This window comes from Anguilla anguilla, chromosome 8 (assembly GCF_013347855.1).
Source record: "Anguilla anguilla isolate fAngAng1 chromosome 8, fAngAng1.pri, whole genome shotgun sequence".
Lineage (NCBI taxonomy): Eukaryota > Metazoa > Chordata > Actinopteri > Anguilliformes > Anguillidae > Anguilla > Anguilla anguilla.
The window spans coordinates 6,532,760-6,551,898 of NC_049208.1; the positions used below are offsets into that span (position 1 = coordinate 6,532,760).

Here is a 19,139-nt window from a genome sequence, read left to right on the forward strand (position 1 = left end):
TGCAGCATGCTAAAGGTCTCAGCAAATCAGGCCCTCAGTGCATGTTCTGTTGAGTAAATGTCTTTCATGTTGCAAATGTCAGTCATGGTTGCATTTTTACCATCTGGCTGTGCACGAAAGAGAAATAACATCTTCAATATACCATAAAGACTTTGGGAGAAAGTGTTGAAAAGGTATTCTAATCTGATCACCGACTGTCAGCTGACCACCGAACCTCAAAAAGGCGGTGTAACTAGTAGCTGATTTTAATCCTTCTCTGTTCATTGTTTGACTGCAGCCCAATCTCTTTGCTGTTTAATGTGTTCAAGTTTAACGTGGCATGCAGGCAGGGACAGTAAAGCCACCGCATTAGACACACAATTACGCGAGAAAGGAATCGTCCGCTGACAGACAAGCCTGTAAAACGGAAAGCTGGTTAATCAGGAGACGCGTGCGCAGGGCCATTACAAGTTCAGAGAGCTAAGTTCTCCGCCTCCAGTTTAACAGCTCAGCAGTCACCACCGTTCAATGTTCTCACCGGGAACACAGCCAAGCCGCATCACAACCATCACCCTGGCGACATAGCTCAGGAGGTAAGACCGATTGTCCGGCAGTCGGAGGGTTTGCCGGTTCAAACCCCGGCCCTGGGCGTGTCGAAGTGTCCTTGAGCAAGACACCTAACTCCTAACTGCTCTGGCGAATGAGAGGCATCAATTGTAAAGCGCTTTGGATAAAAGCGCTATATAAATGCAGTCCATTTACCATTTACCATTTGGTAAATTCCCTCACACCACCATGACATCATCACTCAACTGCCTGGAACTTTTTCCCCGATAAGACTTTTTCCCATTTATTTACCAGAAAGCAATGGGACTTACGCAGTGAGAACTTATCACAATGCTACAGGCTAGTTCAAGTATTTTGTGAAGAAATTGCTTTTTTTTTTTCTCACATCCTCATAAATCACCATTCCTGCGTAAGCCTATTCATAACCGAGGGAGAACTGACAGACTAATCTGAAAAAACTGATTCCAGAAAACCTTCTCAGGTACTGATAACGCGATTCTGCGGGAAAAGATGTCCGCAAGATTCCGCAGGAGCATACTGTGGAACAAATGACCTGCGACAGCCCCCCCCTGTGATTTCCGTCGTCGTTCCGTTCTCATACGGCGAACAGCAGATTAAAAATTGATCATGTAATCACACTGAACATGCGCTGTCCATGTGCGCAGATATACAGCTTCCTGCCTGCCTGTTTTTTGATGTGCATTTTGAAAATGGCAAATGCGAGAAAAGTTGCAAATGCAAGAACATATTTCTGAACTTCCATTCTTGAAATAGCAACTCAACTGTGTTCAAAGCCTAATCCTCCGATGCTTAGCATAGCATTTTAAGCACTTTACCGCCTGCTAATATTGGGTTGGCAGGTATACCACCCCGCCAAGTTATGCCTTGGAGGGGCGGCACGCCCCATATGTATACAGCACAGAGAGTTTGGCAATTTTCAGGGTTTCCTACAGAAATAACCACAATGACCACAGACTCTCAGCCCTTAAAAACATTCATTTCTGCACCTTCTGACCCCATTTCAACAGACAGAATTCACAAACATCTTCACACGTCCGCACAATAAAGCCCCAAACTTAGGGGATTTTGCGTTTTCTCCTTCTTCTTTTCCCTGCCTGATTACATCATCGCAATGCTCCAAGCCCACAAACAATATGTCTCCCCATTGGACAGTTACCTACACCAGCCAATCAAAACATTACATACACACACGCAAAATACACATATATATTTTTCACCAACATTTTTTTACAACTAACTGCACACATTTGAAAATTTCAGCCTTAACGGCTGCCCAGGCCCGAGGCTAAGAACTGTCCCGTCCCGCCCCGTCCCGTCCCGAATCCCGGACGGCCCTCACCTCTCTCTGCCACACGGGGTTGACGGTGTTGTAGACGATGCCCGAGCGCTTCTCCTGGCCGTGGTGGGGCAGGGCGGGGAAGATGCTGTGCTTGCCGGGGTGGATGGCGATCTTCAGGTACGGGTCGGGGTTAAAGAACATGCCCTTCTTCAGCCCCAGAGCCTGGAAGTCTGCCCCAAACAATCAATAAATCAACAAATCAATCACTCAGTCAATCAATAAATCAATCAATCAATCAATAAATCAATAAAACAATCACTCAGTCAATAAATCAATCAATCAATCAACTAATAAATCAATCAATCACTCAGACAATAAACCAATCAATCAATCACTCAGACAATAAATCAATCAATCAATAAATAAATCATTCAGTCAATCAATCAATCAATAAATCAACCACTCAATAAATCAATCAATAAATCAATCAATAAATCAATCACTCAGTCAATCAATCAATCAATCACTCAGTCAATCAATCAATCAATCAATCAACTAATCAATCAATCAATCAATCAATCAATCAAATCAAATTTTATTTATATAGCGTATTTCACAGCGATTGTCACAATACGCTTCACAGAAAACCCTGGCCTAAAACCCCACAGGAGCTAGCCTAAAGCAACAGTGGCAAGGAAAAACATCCTGTGGCAGATGGGAAGAAACCTCGGAAGGAACCAGGCTCAAGGGGGAAACCCATCCTCCTCTGGCCGGCTCAGGGTGTAGATTGGTGACCAACAAAATAAGGACGATGAGAGAGTCTCAACAGAACTGGGGAACGGTCTCCTGAAACGGAACTGAGCGCACTACAGTAAATGCAGCCCGTAGCTGTTCATGAGAATAGCTTTAACAGTACTGTACTGTCAGTTTTACGGACTCCGCCTTGGTGCTGCACTGCTGCTTTCCCTCAACACAAATAACACATGGAAATGCAGACAAGAAGCACCATCAAACCTATTCTCATAAACAGCTAGAGGCTATGAGAAAAGCCTTGATAGTATTTTGTCTGTTTTACAGACTTCTCTTCTGTACCACAAAGATGCTTTCCCTCTAAACAAATAACACACTAGGAAATAACATTGTAAGCAGTGAAACTCTAGCAGTACAGATGGACAAATTACTACTGTAATTACAACCGCACTACTGCTATTACAAACTACGACCGTAATTACTACAACTTACTACTGCAATGGACAAATTACCTGTTCTACAATCTCCACAAGCTACACGCACAATCAGAAGTTTCCCTTGTTCTGATTACAGTACCGTATTTCCGCAAAACTCACTAAAACCTTTTAACATTCCATATCTACATAACATTCTATCACCTCAACTTCACAAAGCCACAAGGCTCATTTAGCACAGATCACTGATATAGTGGTACCAACTCATCTACCCTTCTCACACGTGTTTGTCTTAACACACTGCATGTCCGTAGCTGCTGTGTTAAATTCACAGAATTTATCACCAACTTCAGTACCCTTCAGTAAGCTTCACATTGTTTCCCCAACAGGAACTCATTCCACCTTTTGATGGATCATGACAAATTTGACAGGCAGGGTAATTAGGTGATCAACTGGCCTATCAATGCGCCATTGAATTGTGGGAGTTGGGAGTCTCAGAAGGAAAAGACGACTGTGAAACATCCACATTCATCGGTATATTATGCACAGGTAGAACTGAATTGCATATATTTTACAGAAAGACTTCGGATAACTCTATTACAGATCAAGGAGTAGGAAATGCTGAAAATGTGCATGGGCCGCTAGGACTGTCAGGGCGATTCGCTAATTAACTTCGGATAAATAATTAAACAGGGATGCTGTAAGGGCAGGCAAACAGTCAGCTGAGGAGGGGAAGCAGATGATGGCTCCCCGAAGACTTAGTTTTTTCTCTCGCTAGCATTTCCAGCTGTCAACAGTCGCAGTAATAAAGACGAACGGGGTGATATTTTAAACGCTTCGCACGTCGCCAGGATAGATTCTAGGAGGACGTCGCAAGCTTTTTAGAAAAGACGCGGACGGGGGGAGAGGCCGTGCCGAACCCTTTCCGTTTGTCAGTCCCATTGATCAAAGCCCGCGACAAGCACGGAAAAAAAGAAATGAAAAACAAACGCAGCCAGCTGAAGTTCGCCTGGCCGCTTTGATCAATCGCAAGGAGCAGTGCTTAGCTCTCTATTCCGATGCGTGATGAATGCAGTCTCCCCCCCCTGCTTCGGGTGTGATCATTTCATTCCTCGCGCTGCTTCCGGTAGCCCAAGAATGAACGGGCTTCTTATCGCGCCTTCCCTGGCTTGTCCGCCGTACAGCAAGCCTCAACTCAGCCGCTGCAGCAGTAGCGGAAGACTCCATTAAGACTCTCGAGATGCCGAAACGGTTTTATCGAGAAAGGATTCCGCCGCGTGTTCCGAGCCGTCAGAGACTCGGAGGAGCACAGCCGCTATGAATAAAACATAAACACAGAAGAAGACTGGGCAGGGCCGTAAGAGATAACAGACCCTGCAAGCAGCAGTCTGTGCTCCAACCAGCATAACAGCCATTTGGCTACGCTCCTCAATAGGCTTCACAAAAAAATACCCGCTTCACAGCAGCTACATCTTGGTAATTGCCAATGACAGCTTAAAACCCTCCACAGATATAAAAAAAAAAAATATATATGCAAGAAAAATGAAGACTTCTTTGCACTGTTAAGTCAGTTGTTCCCAGATTGTATTTGAATTATGAATGTCTAGTGGAAGGACTATGTTAGTTTGATATTCTGTGTGTATGTGTGTGTGTGTGTGTGTAATATAAATATAGACCCTTTTGATGATAACACTAACACAGGAGGTAATTACTTTTGTTCAGGTAGGACCATAGGACCTAAAAGACCCCCCAATGCCCCACTACCCCAAGATGACAAAGTGAAGGCGCACAGCCAATAAGACCACGCCACTACTGGGAGTGGAGAAGTAATGACAGGCTGGGCAGTAAATTGCACTGAAGTGAAAATGCTGGGACCAGCCTCAACTAACCCTAACGGATATAAACTTTAATTATACTTGAAGCATTTTTGAGTATAATATATAATAGTGTACTTCAGGTATACTCAAGCATACTATTTTTTCACTGGGATGCGTTTATCACTAATCGATCAATCAATCAATCTATCAATCTTTATTTGTGTAACTCATTTCGTACAACTGAATGCAACACACTGCGCTTTACATTGCAAAAAAATCTACAAAAATCAATAAAAGCAATGAAAAAATAAAAATCAATAAAACAATGTCATAAAAGAACTACCGACACAGCAAATAAATGAATAAGCAGATAAATAAGGGACCATGGAAAGATGTAAAAAGTAAAAAAGAAAAGTCTTAAAGCAAATTCTAAAATGAGGCGGTAACCAGGGTAACTAACGGGGCGAGGTCAGCTGACCTGACAGAGAGAAGCTGATGAGCCGGCGGCTCCCGCAGGTCTGAGTGGCCTCCTCAGTGGACACGGGCCTGAACACCTGCGGGGGGGGGGGGGGGGGGGCGGTAAAGGGTTAGAGCAGGGGAGAGGAGGCGGGATGAGGGAGGGAGAGGACAGAGGGAAATGGAGATGGAGGGAGGGGGTGAAAGGGAGAATAGAGAAAGAAGGAAGGGAGAGATTGAGAGAAAGAGACTGAGTGCATTAGCGAGTTTCACCTGTCAGTCTGGCTTTAAAAAGACTCTTCTCAGTATTTCACACGACACACCCTGACGAAGGCACTACGTGCCGAAACATTGGTAAATATTTGGTTAATAGTAAAAGATTATCTGGAGCATACAGAGAGTGCGGCATTTCTTCATGTGGACACAAAATATACTTTGACAAGTTTACAAATCACCTGCAGGGTATATTTATTTAACGTAGAAAAATACACAGCTTTTGTCTGTTTGTGTTTGAGAGTGAATGGGCAAAAATGTGTTTTTAATTTTTTTTTTAATTTTCGGGACCTAGCCTTTTTTGGAGCTGGGACCCGTGCCTCACACTCAAGGAGAGCAGTAATGGTGAAATCACGAGATGAGGGGGGGCAGGGTGATGGTGGGGGCGGGGGGCGGGGGCGGGGGGGGGGGGGGTATGTCCTCTGCAGTGCAGTCCTCTGCCACGCCTGCTGGAGGACTGAGTCAGCGGGGAGAGGGGAGGGATTCCACTCACGCTCGGTCTCTCTGGCTCTCATGCAAGTGACCACGCTCTCCCTCTCTTTCTCTCTCTCTCTACCTCTCTCTCTCTCTCTCTGTCTCTCTCGCCCTTTCTCCCTTTGGCTGTCTTGCTCTCTCTCTCTCTCGCTCGCTTGGTAAGTGATTAATAAAAAACGGGGTTTTAAAAGTCAAAGTCTCTCTCTCTCTGTCTCTCTCTCTCTCTCTCTCTACCTCGCCCTTTCTCGCTGTCTCTCCCGCTCTCTTTCGTAATCTGTCTTGCTGTCTCAGTCCACCATACCCTGTTTTTTTCAAGGCGTGCTTCTTAGCATGTGCCAGCATGTCACAGCAAAATATACACGTACACACAGCAATGAAATCACCAATACATTTGTGCACACAGATGCATGCATCCTTCAATAACGTTCAATAACAAACACACATATGCCCACACACACACACACACACACATATGCACGCGCACACGCACACACGCAGACACACCCAAACCTACATTTCACGCACAGTGCATTAAGCATTTGCGATGTGCGATTTTATTATACAGTACAACTCCCTCAAGGTATCAATAATGACATCCTCGATGAACCAATGGTAAAAATACACGTCTTCTACAAAAAAAGAGCAACCTTTCTGGTTCACAATGCGTACGGTGGGCGGCTGCACATGCTCAGTGCAGTTCCGTACCATCTGGAAAAGGCAGAGGCACCAGCAGGAAGCAGATGGCCCTGGTGATAAAGCTCATCTCACAGTGGCACGGTCACCCACGCTGGCACACTGTACACTTCATTCAGTCATTCCCAAAGCGGCACAACCTTCGGGATTACAACCTCTCAGCTGCAGATTTCCCCTGCCATTAACCCTTTGAAGAGAAGGGTTTTTGGAATGTTTTCTTCTTTTTTTTTCTTCAAAATTCTGAGTGTTCTAGAACTATCGGATTTATTTACTAGCAGTGATTGTGACATCAGCATTAGAATGTTCAGGTAAGAACATTCTACTCACATGTGTGACCTTAGGCCTTAAAGGGTTAATGGGATTTGTGTTTCAAATGGTGATAAAGGAGTCAAGTGGAGATGAGGGCCTGGATTTAATCACATACTGACTTTCAAATTAAACGCAAACGTTAATTTTCCCAGCTTGGCGAGCTGACTTTCCCGATCGATGAACTCGCGTGGAAAAAAAAAGAAACGAACACACCGTGAATCAGAGAGGTAAGGTGAGGACACGTGGCGATTTCACCGAGTTAATCCGCCATCGAATGAATCCGGACCAAGGCTACAGCACCCGCTTAAGCTCCTCCCCCAGCTGGTTGAGAGGCGGACGGCGTGAGCGTTAGTCAGCAGCCAATCAAACCGATTCATCAAACGTCCCCTACGGCCCACAATGCACTGCAGCCAGACACACGTGCCGACCCAAGCATCCATCACCTCGTTCCCGGAGTCCTTTCGCATCACATTCGTTCTGTTCCCCCAAATTCAGCCCCCGCCCGCCTCCCCGCCTGATTCACAGGGTTTTATTTTTAAATCGACCCCCCCCCCCCCCCCCAGGAAAGTCACGATGCCACTCGGATCAGATGAGGCAGAGTCAGCGTTCGCTGGGGTTCGGGCGAACCAGAATAGCACGTCAGGGGCTCTATTGTTTTTTGTTTTTTTGTTTTAGCAGGCCGTGTGTTCTTTGATCTGATGTGAGGCGACTGCCTCCTGCTCGGCCACAATAAACACCCCGGCCGGGAGAAGGGCCGCACCTGACTTTTCGTCACGTGACCCCAGGTTACACAAGGTCACCTCTGTAGGTGACAGGAAAACAAAACAAATTCACAAACTGCCAGTGTGTGGAGGACAAGCAATATATTTACCTGTCCAGACCCACAGGTAAAATTAATTATATACGTTTTTTCCCTTGACATGATTCAATTATTCATTTTTGTCTATTGAAGTCACTGCCATGCCACTCGCACCAGCATAAGCAGGACAGAAGGAGAAGCACATGCTATCCGTCACTGCACTCAGCAGTATCTCATTTAGGTACTTTGTACTTTGTAGGACGGAGTGTAGCACAGTGGGTAAGGAACTGGGCTTGTAACCGAAAGGTCGCAGGTTCGATTCCCGGGTAAGGACACTGCCGTTGTACCCTTGAGCAAGGTACTTAACCGAAATTGCTTCAGTATATATCCAGCTGTATAAACGGATACAATGTAAAATGCTACGTAAAAGTCGTGTGTAAGTCGCTCTGGATTAGAGCGTCTGCTAAATGCCTGTAATGTAATACTGTTATCATTCCTCGGGTTCACCACTAATGGATGACTTCCCTCCTTCTCTCATCTCCAGTCATCACTGGCAGATTTAACACTGAACATTGTACTGTGCAAGCACACTCAGAAGCCGACACTTCCTGCTTCCAGCGCGGACACCGTCCTCTGATTGGCTGCCGCCCGTGATTGGCCAAGAGCATTGTTGCAATCAGCAAATCAATCAGGGAGGGACGAGATAGATGAGACAGAGCAGGGAAGGGGCTGAGGGGGAGACGGACTTGACAAAAGCGGGTCTTACGCACACGCACACATCAGAAACAGTAACCTGAAGCGTGCGCTTAGACGCGGTATTAAATAAATCAGCAGCGATCTCTGCCTGTCCCTGGACCTCCCATTCACGCTGTCAGGAAGACTGACAGAACAGACAGACAGGAGAAAGCCTTCATTCATCCCGTAAAACAGTGCCATACTTTCCATGAACAATTACATCTATTTATCTGTGGATCCCTCTTTCTCTCACTCTCTCTCTCTCTAAACGCACACACACAGAGACAATGCTGTATGCAAAGCTAATTTACTCAAACCTGGCTTTCATAACTGATTAACTTACAGACTTAAGAAGAGTCCCTTAAAAGCCCAGTTCTAATTATTTTACAGCTGTTGCTCAGACCCCTAAGAAGATTACAGGCGGATTATAGCTAACGTTGGAAGTGCGACTGCAGCTCAAGGAAACTGACACCGATGAGATGTGCACAAGCACACACGCACTCACATGCACACACACACACACACACAAGCATGCACACACACACACACACACACACACACACAAGCATGCACGCACACACGCACAATATCAAACTGCTGTTTGACCACCCTCAGATCATGTAATAACAGATCCCTACACTGCATGGGGCAAATAGGCTACAGTATGTCACATAGCCTATTTGACACCAATTAATTAAAACGTATAATCTCTTGGACAAATAAAAATAAATTAAAAAAAAACACTAGACTTTTTTTGAACCTGAAAAGCTGTGAGAGATATTCTGAGAGGTGGATATCAACACATCAATAAATGTGCATGTTGTGTCTAAATAATGCAGTCAGAAGACTGAGGAGAATGAAATCCTGGTCAACGCTGTGTGGAGCAGGTTTTTTATTGGAATGTTTTTTGAAAATTCCAAAGTCAGTCTTCTAGAACTCCACTACCAGTAGCGATTGTGACATCAGCATTAGAATGTTCAGCTAAGAACGTTCTGATCACACATTTGTGACCTCACGCCTGAAACAGTGAAATGGAAAGTTCCGGAATGTTTCCGGGGTGGGGGGCGGTGGGGTGGGTGGGGGGGGGAGTTCGGGGGGGGGGGGGGTGCACTCACAGGAGCAGACGGGTTCTTCACCGTGACGCTGGGCGTAGTGGCTCGGAGCGCTCCGGTCACACCGTGGTAGTACTTAAAGCAGATCTTCGTTTCCGCTGTCAGAGGGAGGGAGGGAGAGAGAGAGAGAGAGAGAGAGGAGAGAGAGGGAGAGAGAGAGAGAGAGAGAAAGAGATTTTATTCATCATCAGTTCAAAACAAAATTCCTATAGCTTACTTTTGCAGTTCTATCCCAAAAGAAAACAACACCAAAAAAAGATCAACAGAAAACAAGAAATTCTCACGAAAAAAGAAAAAAATGATCTAAGTGCCAAACTCAAATATCGATAACCAATTTTCTTGGATTTATCACAAGCGATCCTGTGAAAGAGAGAGGAAGATAGAGAGGGAGAGAAAGCGAGAGGTGTGGGGGACAGAGAGAGAGAGAGAGGTGGGGGAGGAGATATTATTGATAGAGTAAGGGAAGAGGGATGAAGGAGAGGGAGATTGAATGAGACAGGGAGGTGGAGGCAGTAGATAGATGGACAGAGGGAGAGGGAAGGAGATGTACGGGCAGAGATATTGAGAGAGATGGAGGGATTCAGGCAGAGGGATTAAGGGGGAATAAGATAGAAAGCCAGGACAGAGAGACAAATGGAGACAGAAAGAGAGAAAGAGGATGAGAGAGGGAGCGAGGGAGGGGGGAGAAAGAAAAAGAACATTGCGACACTTCCACACACACATGACCTACGGTCCCCCCCAGGTCTCTGATGTCATTTTTTTTTCCTGTGGCTGGAGCGAGGGTGTTGCCGTGGCAATAAATTACCATCATTCCGTGCAAGCGGAACAGAGTGACCTTCGCGCGCACATCGTCGTGGCGACATGCAGCCCGCGGAGCAATCGGCTGCCCGCGGTACCGGCTCACCTGAGCTCACGTTTCCCTAAAGGGACGATATTCCTTCACAGGACCAAGCGCTGATGCATCCAGACAGACAGGAGAGTATCTCACACACATACGCAGGGATTGGAACTGAGGCCCAAATGCTCTACCAGCTAGAATGTTTTTTTTTTTTTTTTTTTTGCTTGCAGATCACGGATATGCCCCTTGGCCTTACCACACTTTAGCCGTTATTTGTGGTGAGGTAACCGAACAACGCCGTGGGTTCAAATCCTAAGTGCCCTTAGCCTTTTAAGCAAGACTTCTCTGTCTGAACGGTGTCCAAGGTTGACTGGCTGTCTACTGGAGAGCGTTCAAAATGTGAGTTGACCTGAACAGAGCAAGTGAACGATATGATGTCATTCCCGCACAGCACATAATCTGTGAAAATTACGACCAAAAATTCAGGATATGATCAGAGCTTCTCCAAAGCATTTTTGACATGGACTGGAGGTAGAGTACGCACCTCCAGCTCATGAGTGTGTTTAAGGGCCACATTCATAAACAAGGGCCAAAATTCCCGGGATGTAACCGAAGCTGTACATTTTTTTCTCTCTTATTACTTCTCTCTGTCCTGCAGGAGAGACAACAATAAATCCTGGACAGGCAGCCAGGAACCCTCGGCATTCTGGGAGTCCCCTGTGAGCTCAGGGAGCTGAATAAAGCCGCTCTGCAGGAGCGACACAACGCCAGAAAACAGCTCTAACGGGTCTGCGGTGGAGGAGGAGGAGGAGGAGGAGGAGGAAGAGGCACGCTTTTAGCCGCTCCGGTTTTCTCCCGTCCCAGAATAGCCCCGATCCGGAGGAGGTTCCCGCCACGTGACCCTTCGCCGCGCGTAACAGATCCTATTTGTGTCCGCGTCGCGTCACCGAGCGCTGGCGCCCGCTCATAGCCCAAAATACAGAGACGGGCCACGGGACTGTCGGCCGCCATGTAAAAGTGCCCCGCCGATACCCCAAAAAAAATACCATACAAAATATAGTACACCCGTTTGCCTGGGTCTTGGGTCACCCATGTCCGTACATATCTGCACGTGTGCCGCTTCAGGAAAACGATGATAACAGATCAGAACAGACAGGATGCTTCATAAACGTTTTTTTTTTTTGTGTGTCTTACGCGGTATGGCGGTTGCCATGGCAGCCGTGATTACGGCACCGCTGGCTGAGCAAAGGACAGCAGGGAGCGGTTTTGTTTTTTGGGCACACGGAGGAGGAGGAGTCATGGATCGCGCGCCTTTCACGCGCCGCGGTCGTGGGCGTGCACGCCCTACCCCCCCGACTGCACCCCCCGCAGTTCTGACACAAACGCGCGCGCGGAGCGACCTTCTCGAAGAACAGGGCGTACCCCCGCCAGCTTACCGCCAAAAATTGCTCTGCCTTCTACGGGACGTCCGCGAGCGTCGAAGCCGAAGGATCTAAAAACAATGACGCTCGTGCATTAAATATGAACCGCAGGCTGAAATAGCTTCGGCTGTGACCGCCCCCTGATTGGTTGGAATCAGAACGCGCCGAATATATATTTGCGTGATCGCTGAGGTTCTGATCCAAGAAAGCCGATGTCCTCGTAATCCTCAGTTGTGACAAGCAATATTAAACTGGTGCTACAACCTGACATCGCATGCATACAGTTTGATTTTTTTCCCCCCCGCAATCTCCAGGCTTGTGATGCTTGAATTTGTAATGAAAGGCTTACTTTTCTCCAGTAGAGCCAAAAACTATATTAAAAAATGTACATCACTAGCTTGGAGAAATTTATTTTAAGTTTTAATTTTGTTGGAAAGCTTAACAACATCCCTTTCTACTATTCACAGCTGAAAGGTCATTGGCATCCTATGTGAATTGATAATAACGATCATGGAACCGTAGTAAATTGAATTTGCGTGATAATAAACAACCTACAGTATGTGATGACATTAGGGGATTTAACCTTGAGACCTGACGCAAGCAGTATTTCAACAACAGAAAATCCTTTCGGTTCCCTCAAGAAGGTGTTCAAAAAAAGTACGCCGTCGGTAGGTGTGTAACTATTCAAGGGCATTGTGGGCAATAATTAATTATAAACACCCGACAAAGCCCTTCCAGGTCAAAAACATTGTTTGATTTAGTATAAAGTAAAAGAAGTAGAGCATATTTCAGGTGGGGAGAGCCTCTTTATGACACTCTGATTTTACAGACTTTTCTTCTTCGGCATCAGACAAGAGGACGGACGTGCTGGTCACTATTTTTTTTTTTCTTAACGCCCTTAAGAAAGGGGCCATGTTGGGTTTCCCAGAGAGGAAGGTTTTTGCACAGCAGGGTTTATTCCCTCCTCACACAGCAGCTAGCTGACTGAGCGTCGGAGAAACGCAATCCGCTAGCACAACAACGGCTACATGCTACAGCGCATGTGGGAGGAGCCAATACCGCGATGCTGGAGCAGCCGGACAAATGGTAAATGGTAAAATGGACTGCATTTATATAGCGCTTTTATCCAAAGCGCTTTACAATTGATGCCTCTCATTCACCAGAGCAGTTAGGGGGTTAGGTGTCTTGCTCAGGGACACTTCGACATGCCCAGGGCGGGGTTTGAACCGGCAAACCCTCCGACTGCCAGACAACCGCTCTTACCTCCTGAGCTATGTCGCCCCAAATGCGACGGTTATAATGTCCCAGGGAGCAAAGGCTGGAATCCAGACATGGAAGTCTAGGTTGAGACGAGTTTAACCCCAATAAAGCTCAGGTTTTACCCAGATACATCCTGGCAACATCCTAGCCGTCTAGAAAACTTTCACCTTTCAACCTAAAATGTAAATGTTTTCACCTGAATGCCTAGATGGTGTTTTACTGACTTTTCACCACAAAAATGTTCATATGGGATATTTTTACAAACCATAAATCAATGCAAGCATGCATGTGGCAATGACTCCTATCTTTTTCCTATCTTTGGATGTTAGTAGAGCAAGCAGTCTTGCTCCTGACACCTGACTGACTCACCCACTCAGCAAACAGGTACTTTGTTTTATTACAACCCTTATGTGTAAACACAGCATAAAAAACGGTCAGTAAAACGGTGTTTTAGTACGTATCTCTGAGACGTCCTCTCTCTCTCTCGGTTCATGTCTGCCGTAGGCGTTTTTAAGAGGCGCACTCACGCTCCACGAAGTACGAGCTGGCCTCGATCTTCCACACGATCTGGCCCCGGTGGGAGCCGTTGACGCCGCGGTTCTTGTAGTCCAGAAAGTTCTCAGAGAGCACCTCGTCTGAGAGGGAAGAGACGGGAAAGAGAGATTAAGAGGACATTTACGGTTTTTTTTACATAAATTTTGTCCAGCTGGATATTTTGAAGATACCTTATAGAGGCTGCGATGTGTGCCATTCTGGATTTAAACCCGCAACCTTATGATAAAATGGCAACCGAAATGCAACCCTGAAAGACCACGTTGTAGGAAATGGGACACCACAATATCCGGTGAAATAAGTATTTGTGGTTTCCTTTCGATCAGCAATCTGGCAGTTTTGGGGCACTAAGGAGCCACTTATGTTGGTTGTTGCATTGGGCTGACTCTGGTCAAAGCTCACTGTGTTTAAAACTGAACACTAAATTCACCCAGGGGAAAAACAAAAAAGAGTATCCATCATGCAAAACAAAACAAAACAAAAATCACCGTGCGGCCCAAATACGACCGTCAGACCGACGCGGGACGCTCACCCAGGAGGTACATGCCGATCCAGTCCCCGGCGTCCACCTCCTCCTTGATGTCCCAGCAGAGCAGGACGTCCGGCGACTGGCCGATGGTGTACTGGGCGGCGCTGGCGGTGAGCGCCGAGCGGCCGTGGGAGGTGAGCAGGTCGGTGTCGCTGGTGGAGCGGGGCCCCAGGCCCGGGCCCCCTGGGGCCTCGCCGTTCTGCAGCCCCAGGCCGCGGAACTGCTCGGGGTTGTAGCTGTGCCGCTGGGCGTCCTTGCTCCGCCGCCGACCGGCGCTCCGCGGGGCGGGAGAGGCCATGGCCGCCAGGCCCAGGAACCGGTTCTGGTACAAGTTCTGGTGACGGGGGGAGGGGGGGGGGGGAGGAGGGAGGGGGAGAGGGGGGTGGAGGAGGCGAGAGGAACACACGTGTTTGTGAAGGTGTGTGTGGGGAGGGGGGAGGGGGGGGGGACCGCGCAGAGGAAAAAGGAGCAATAAGTCAGGACGTCATTGGACGTCGTTCTAAAACAAGGCTCCCAATTTATTGGCGATAAACATTTACGGTCGATACTGTACATCATCAGCATAGCGCAGAAGCCTACACATTCCATGTTCCCATAGGTCTCTGGACGATGGAATGTGTCAATTCTAGGCCGCTATCAATATCCAATATTTGCCTGGGCCTGTTGATCGATGCCAAAGGTCAATACCTCCACGTTTTACATGACATCACAAAGGCAAACTGCAACCATGCCGACAGCATTCTAGAACACCGCTGGTTAGTTTCAGAAAACGAAACATAAAAGCGGCCGTACGGTCGCAAAAACGAACGTCTCTTTCCGCTCACCGCATTCGACGCCGGCTGAATGAACGTCCGCAAATTCCACCGCTTTTTTTTTTTTTTTTTCCATTTTCGCTCGCGGCTGACATTAGCACGTAATTTACAGCCACAGCCGCGGCTGTCAGACGCAACGCTTCTCAGGCACATCACCATGTCAACCCATTCCTGTCGACCCTGATCTCGGCATCGACCCCAAAAAAAAAAAAAAACGATGACGTCATTTTAGGCAACTACCAAGCCAATACTGACGTGACCCTCAAAATAATCGTACATCTTGTGTGTGAATCATGTTTATTGCTCGCAAGTGCACTATTGCCTTTCAGGTCATCTGTGGCAAGAGCAGCCAAGGCTTCATACGCCCCAGCAACAACTCACGATGCGTTGAGCTACAGCCTCGTAGTCTCATTGACACAGATCTGAAGGAGCGTGACGTGTGAGCGTAAAACTTCAGCGAACACCCTGTGACAGGCCAGGTGACCTTATTCAGAGCGGGCGTCTGTCTTATTGAGAGCACTGCGTGGAACTGCGAACGAAAGCTATGCAGATGAATAACTATTGCGTTTCGCACGCATTGCACGTTTTTGCCTGATGCTTTTTATCAACATGCCCCTGCAGGGGTGGGTAGCGATCTAGCATGCAGATGTGCAGCTTTGTCGTGTTTTGCTGGTAGCCAATACCAGAGCTAGCCTAGCCAGAGCATACGATGAGCACCTTTACTGGCTGAGCAACCTGTTTTTTTTTTTTTTTAAAGACCTGTAGATTATTTTTTCCCCCTCACAGTTTAGAATTCCCGATGGTATTCAAGAACATAGAACTCATCTGAAATTTCAACAAACAAACAGGAAATTTTTGTTTGGATTTTTAATTTTTTTGGGGGGGGGCACCAACAGTCACACCTGATACAACATGGTAACACTAGGGGAGAGACCATTTGAAGTTTTCCCAAATTCTGTGTAGGAGGACGTGTCCCCCCAGGATTCAACACCCACAGCGGTATTTACAGGCCCATTTCACTGCTTAAATATCCTCTGTAAATTTTTGAATGCAAAGCCTGTGAAATGTACGCGTGCAGATGCGTCTTCTCCCCTGTGCAGTCCGCCAGTTGGGCTACGTAATGGCAGTGTTGCAGGAGCAAACATCACCCCCCTGAGCTGCTGGCAACCAATCACCTTGCAGACCGGAACCCTCACCCCCTGGGCAATGATTTAGCCTTTTTTTAGCAGACCCTCCCTGTGGGGCTGCCACCCTCGGGTCAGTACTGGCATTGCCAAGGATTTAACTCCGGTGTCACAGCATAGGGAAGGACTGCTTTACATTACATTACATTACAGGCATTTGGCAGACGCACTTATCCAGAGCGACGTACAACAAAGTGTATAACCATAACCAGGAACAAGTATGACGAAACCCCTAGAGAGAAGTACCGGTCCAAGTGCAGGGAACAACCGCATAGTTCAACTTGGACCCTGAAGGTTAAACTGATTAACACTAACAACGAGAACGGCAACAACGCAGTCTATGGAAAAAATACAAGTAGTAGTTAAGACAGTTAATGCACCTAAGTCACCTATGAAACAGCTGCCTAGTTACAACCCTAAGCTTACAGTCATTTACAGGGGGGTAGGGAGGGATGGGAAGAGGTGCAGCCTGAAGAGGTGAGTCTTCAGTCGTCGTTTGAAATGGGTCAGTGTCTCAGCTGTTCTGACCTCCACAGGGAGGTCATTCCACCATCGTGGGGCCAGAACAGACAGGAGACCTGTTCTGGAAGTGCAGGTGCGAAGAGGGGGAGGTGCCAGGCGTCCTGAGGTAGCAGAACGGAGGGATCTGGCTGGCATGTAGGGTTTGTAGGCTTTAGCTCAGAACAGACAGGCCAAAGCTTCAGGTCATTTTGAGAACATCTCTGAAAACACAGTACTCTTGCAGACGTGGTTAATTACATTTGTTCTATAATCTGCTTGGTGAGGACCTATTTTGAACAAGTGTACTGTAGAAGTCTATGCACAGTTCAGTCTACAGTAATTTTTCTAATTAGTGTCTTTGGAAATTGGCTAGAAGAAGATATATCTTTGCTTAAAACTCAATCCACGTAATTCCCTTTAAAATTCAAGCACAAAGTTCTCTTACTATATTAGCTTTCGGACAAGGTTATTTTGGTACTGGGTATTTAAAAACGATCAGACTGTTACTGTTTTGGGATGACTAGACGTTATGGCAATGTTAGTGTTGCCATGACTGTTCTATGTTTGGGCTGTGACACAAATTGAATTGGGTTCTTGTCCAATGAGAAACTGTGAGCTCACGCTTGATCTCAAGTGTGAATGGTGGGAAATCATATGCACACACACTGTCACCTATGACACTACCTCAAACACGTGCATGTGTGCGCAAACACACACACACATACACACTTACATATAAACACACACACAGACACTCACATGCTCACACACTCTCACATTCACACACTCACACACATACACTCACACATTCACAAGATCACACATTCACACACTCACACACATACATACGCACACACTCACACGTTCACACACTCACACACAATAAAACCCAACTGGGCCCAAACACTAGCAGAAGTCCCAGTGGTTTTGGATTAGTAAGCCAGATCTCTCTCCACTACACACATTCATAGCCCACTGAATTTTTCCCCTCAGAAGGAAATCATTATGAATTTAAATATTCCCCACAGCTGAATACCCTGATGTTTTATATCCTATTTTCTCCTGAAGGGCCTGTGCTTACAGTAAACAAGTCCAAATGGGATCGATGTCTGGACCACGCACAGTACAGGCCATTTAACAAAAACAGTATCTACAGAGATTAAAAAACTGCGTAGCCTATATGAACTCGAAACAACTAGCCTATTTGTCCCAGACACAAAATTATTCCGATGATCTCTTCACACGAACAATCAGGTGCAAGACGAAAAAAAAGGAACACGAGCGGAACTCACAGTTTCCACAGCAATAGACAAAAACGCCTTTCGCCGAACCATCGGACGTCCTTGACGTTTTTCTCCAGCTAACCGCCCCCCCCCCCCCGCCCCCCACCACCCCCCCCCCCCCCCCCCCACGACTGGCTGGCGTGACCTTTTCAACCCGAGCATGACGATGGGGGTCGGATGACCTTTTGTCAGTGCCAGTGGTTGGAATATTTATTTTTGATGAGTTCGGCTCGGTCAGAATCCAGTCAATGCCGGGGCGAGACTCTGACCCGGAGGTCAGCTCGCGATGAAAGGAGGCGAAGAGAGGCTGACAGAGGCCAAAACCGGGCTGAGCGTTTCGTTTTTCTACAGTCTATGGTACAAATCCGCACGGCCAAAACCAGGCTGCGTAGTTTTTCTACAGTCTATGGTACAAATCCACACGGCCAAAACCAGGCTGCGTAGTTTTTCTACAGTCCATGGTACAAATCCACATGGCCAAAACCAGGCTGCGTAGTTTTTATACAGCCTACGGTACAAATCCACACGGCCAAAACCAGGCTGCGTAGTTTTTCTACAGCCCATGGTACAAATCCACACGGCCAAAACCAGGCTGCGTAGTTTTTCTACAGTCTATGGTATGAACCCACACGGCCAAAACCAGGCTGCGTAGATTTTCTACAGCCTATGGTATAAACCCACACGGCCAAAACCAGGCTGCGTAGTTTTTCTACAGTCTATGGTATGAACACACAGAGCCAAAACCTATGAAATATGAAATATGAAATCCTAGGCGTCCAATGAATGTGCTGGGATAGGCTCCACCCACCACCCACCTTCCTCCCCAAACCCCCAGAAACTCTGGCCAGAAGTAAGCGGTTTAGAAAATGGATGGATGGCACTCAGAAGTAAAAATGCACTTCCTGTCAAGCAGTGGCAAAGATTTTTTATGCGGCTAAGACATTACAACCACACCAGAGCGCCTAAATAAGGCAAAAAGCATTAGCACGAAAGAGTGCAATAGGAAGGGATACAAACGCACATCCATCAATTAAGGGCACTGCACTGAACGCCAGCTACAT

At 46.9% G+C, this 19,139-nt stretch overlaps 1 protein-coding gene across 1 annotated transcript in view; it reads right to left on the bottom strand.

The window, feature by feature from the left end:
• hecw1b (HECT, C2 and WW domain containing E3 ubiquitin protein ligase 1b) overlaps positions 1-19,139 on the bottom strand; it is a 69,823-nt gene that overhangs the window by 39,971 nt on the left and 10,713 nt on the right. The window contains exons 2-6 of the mRNA XM_035429321.1: positions 14,302-14,632; positions 13,745-13,852; positions 9,702-9,796; positions 5,326-5,401; positions 1,907-2,076 (exon numbers count right to left, since the gene is read on the bottom strand). Of these exons, the coding sequence (XP_035285212.1) occupies positions 1,907-2,076; positions 5,326-5,401; positions 9,702-9,796; positions 13,745-13,852; positions 14,302-14,632 (780 nt within the window). The remainder of the gene's footprint in view (positions 1-1,906; positions 2,077-5,325; positions 5,402-9,701; positions 9,797-13,744; positions 13,853-14,301; positions 14,633-19,139) is intronic.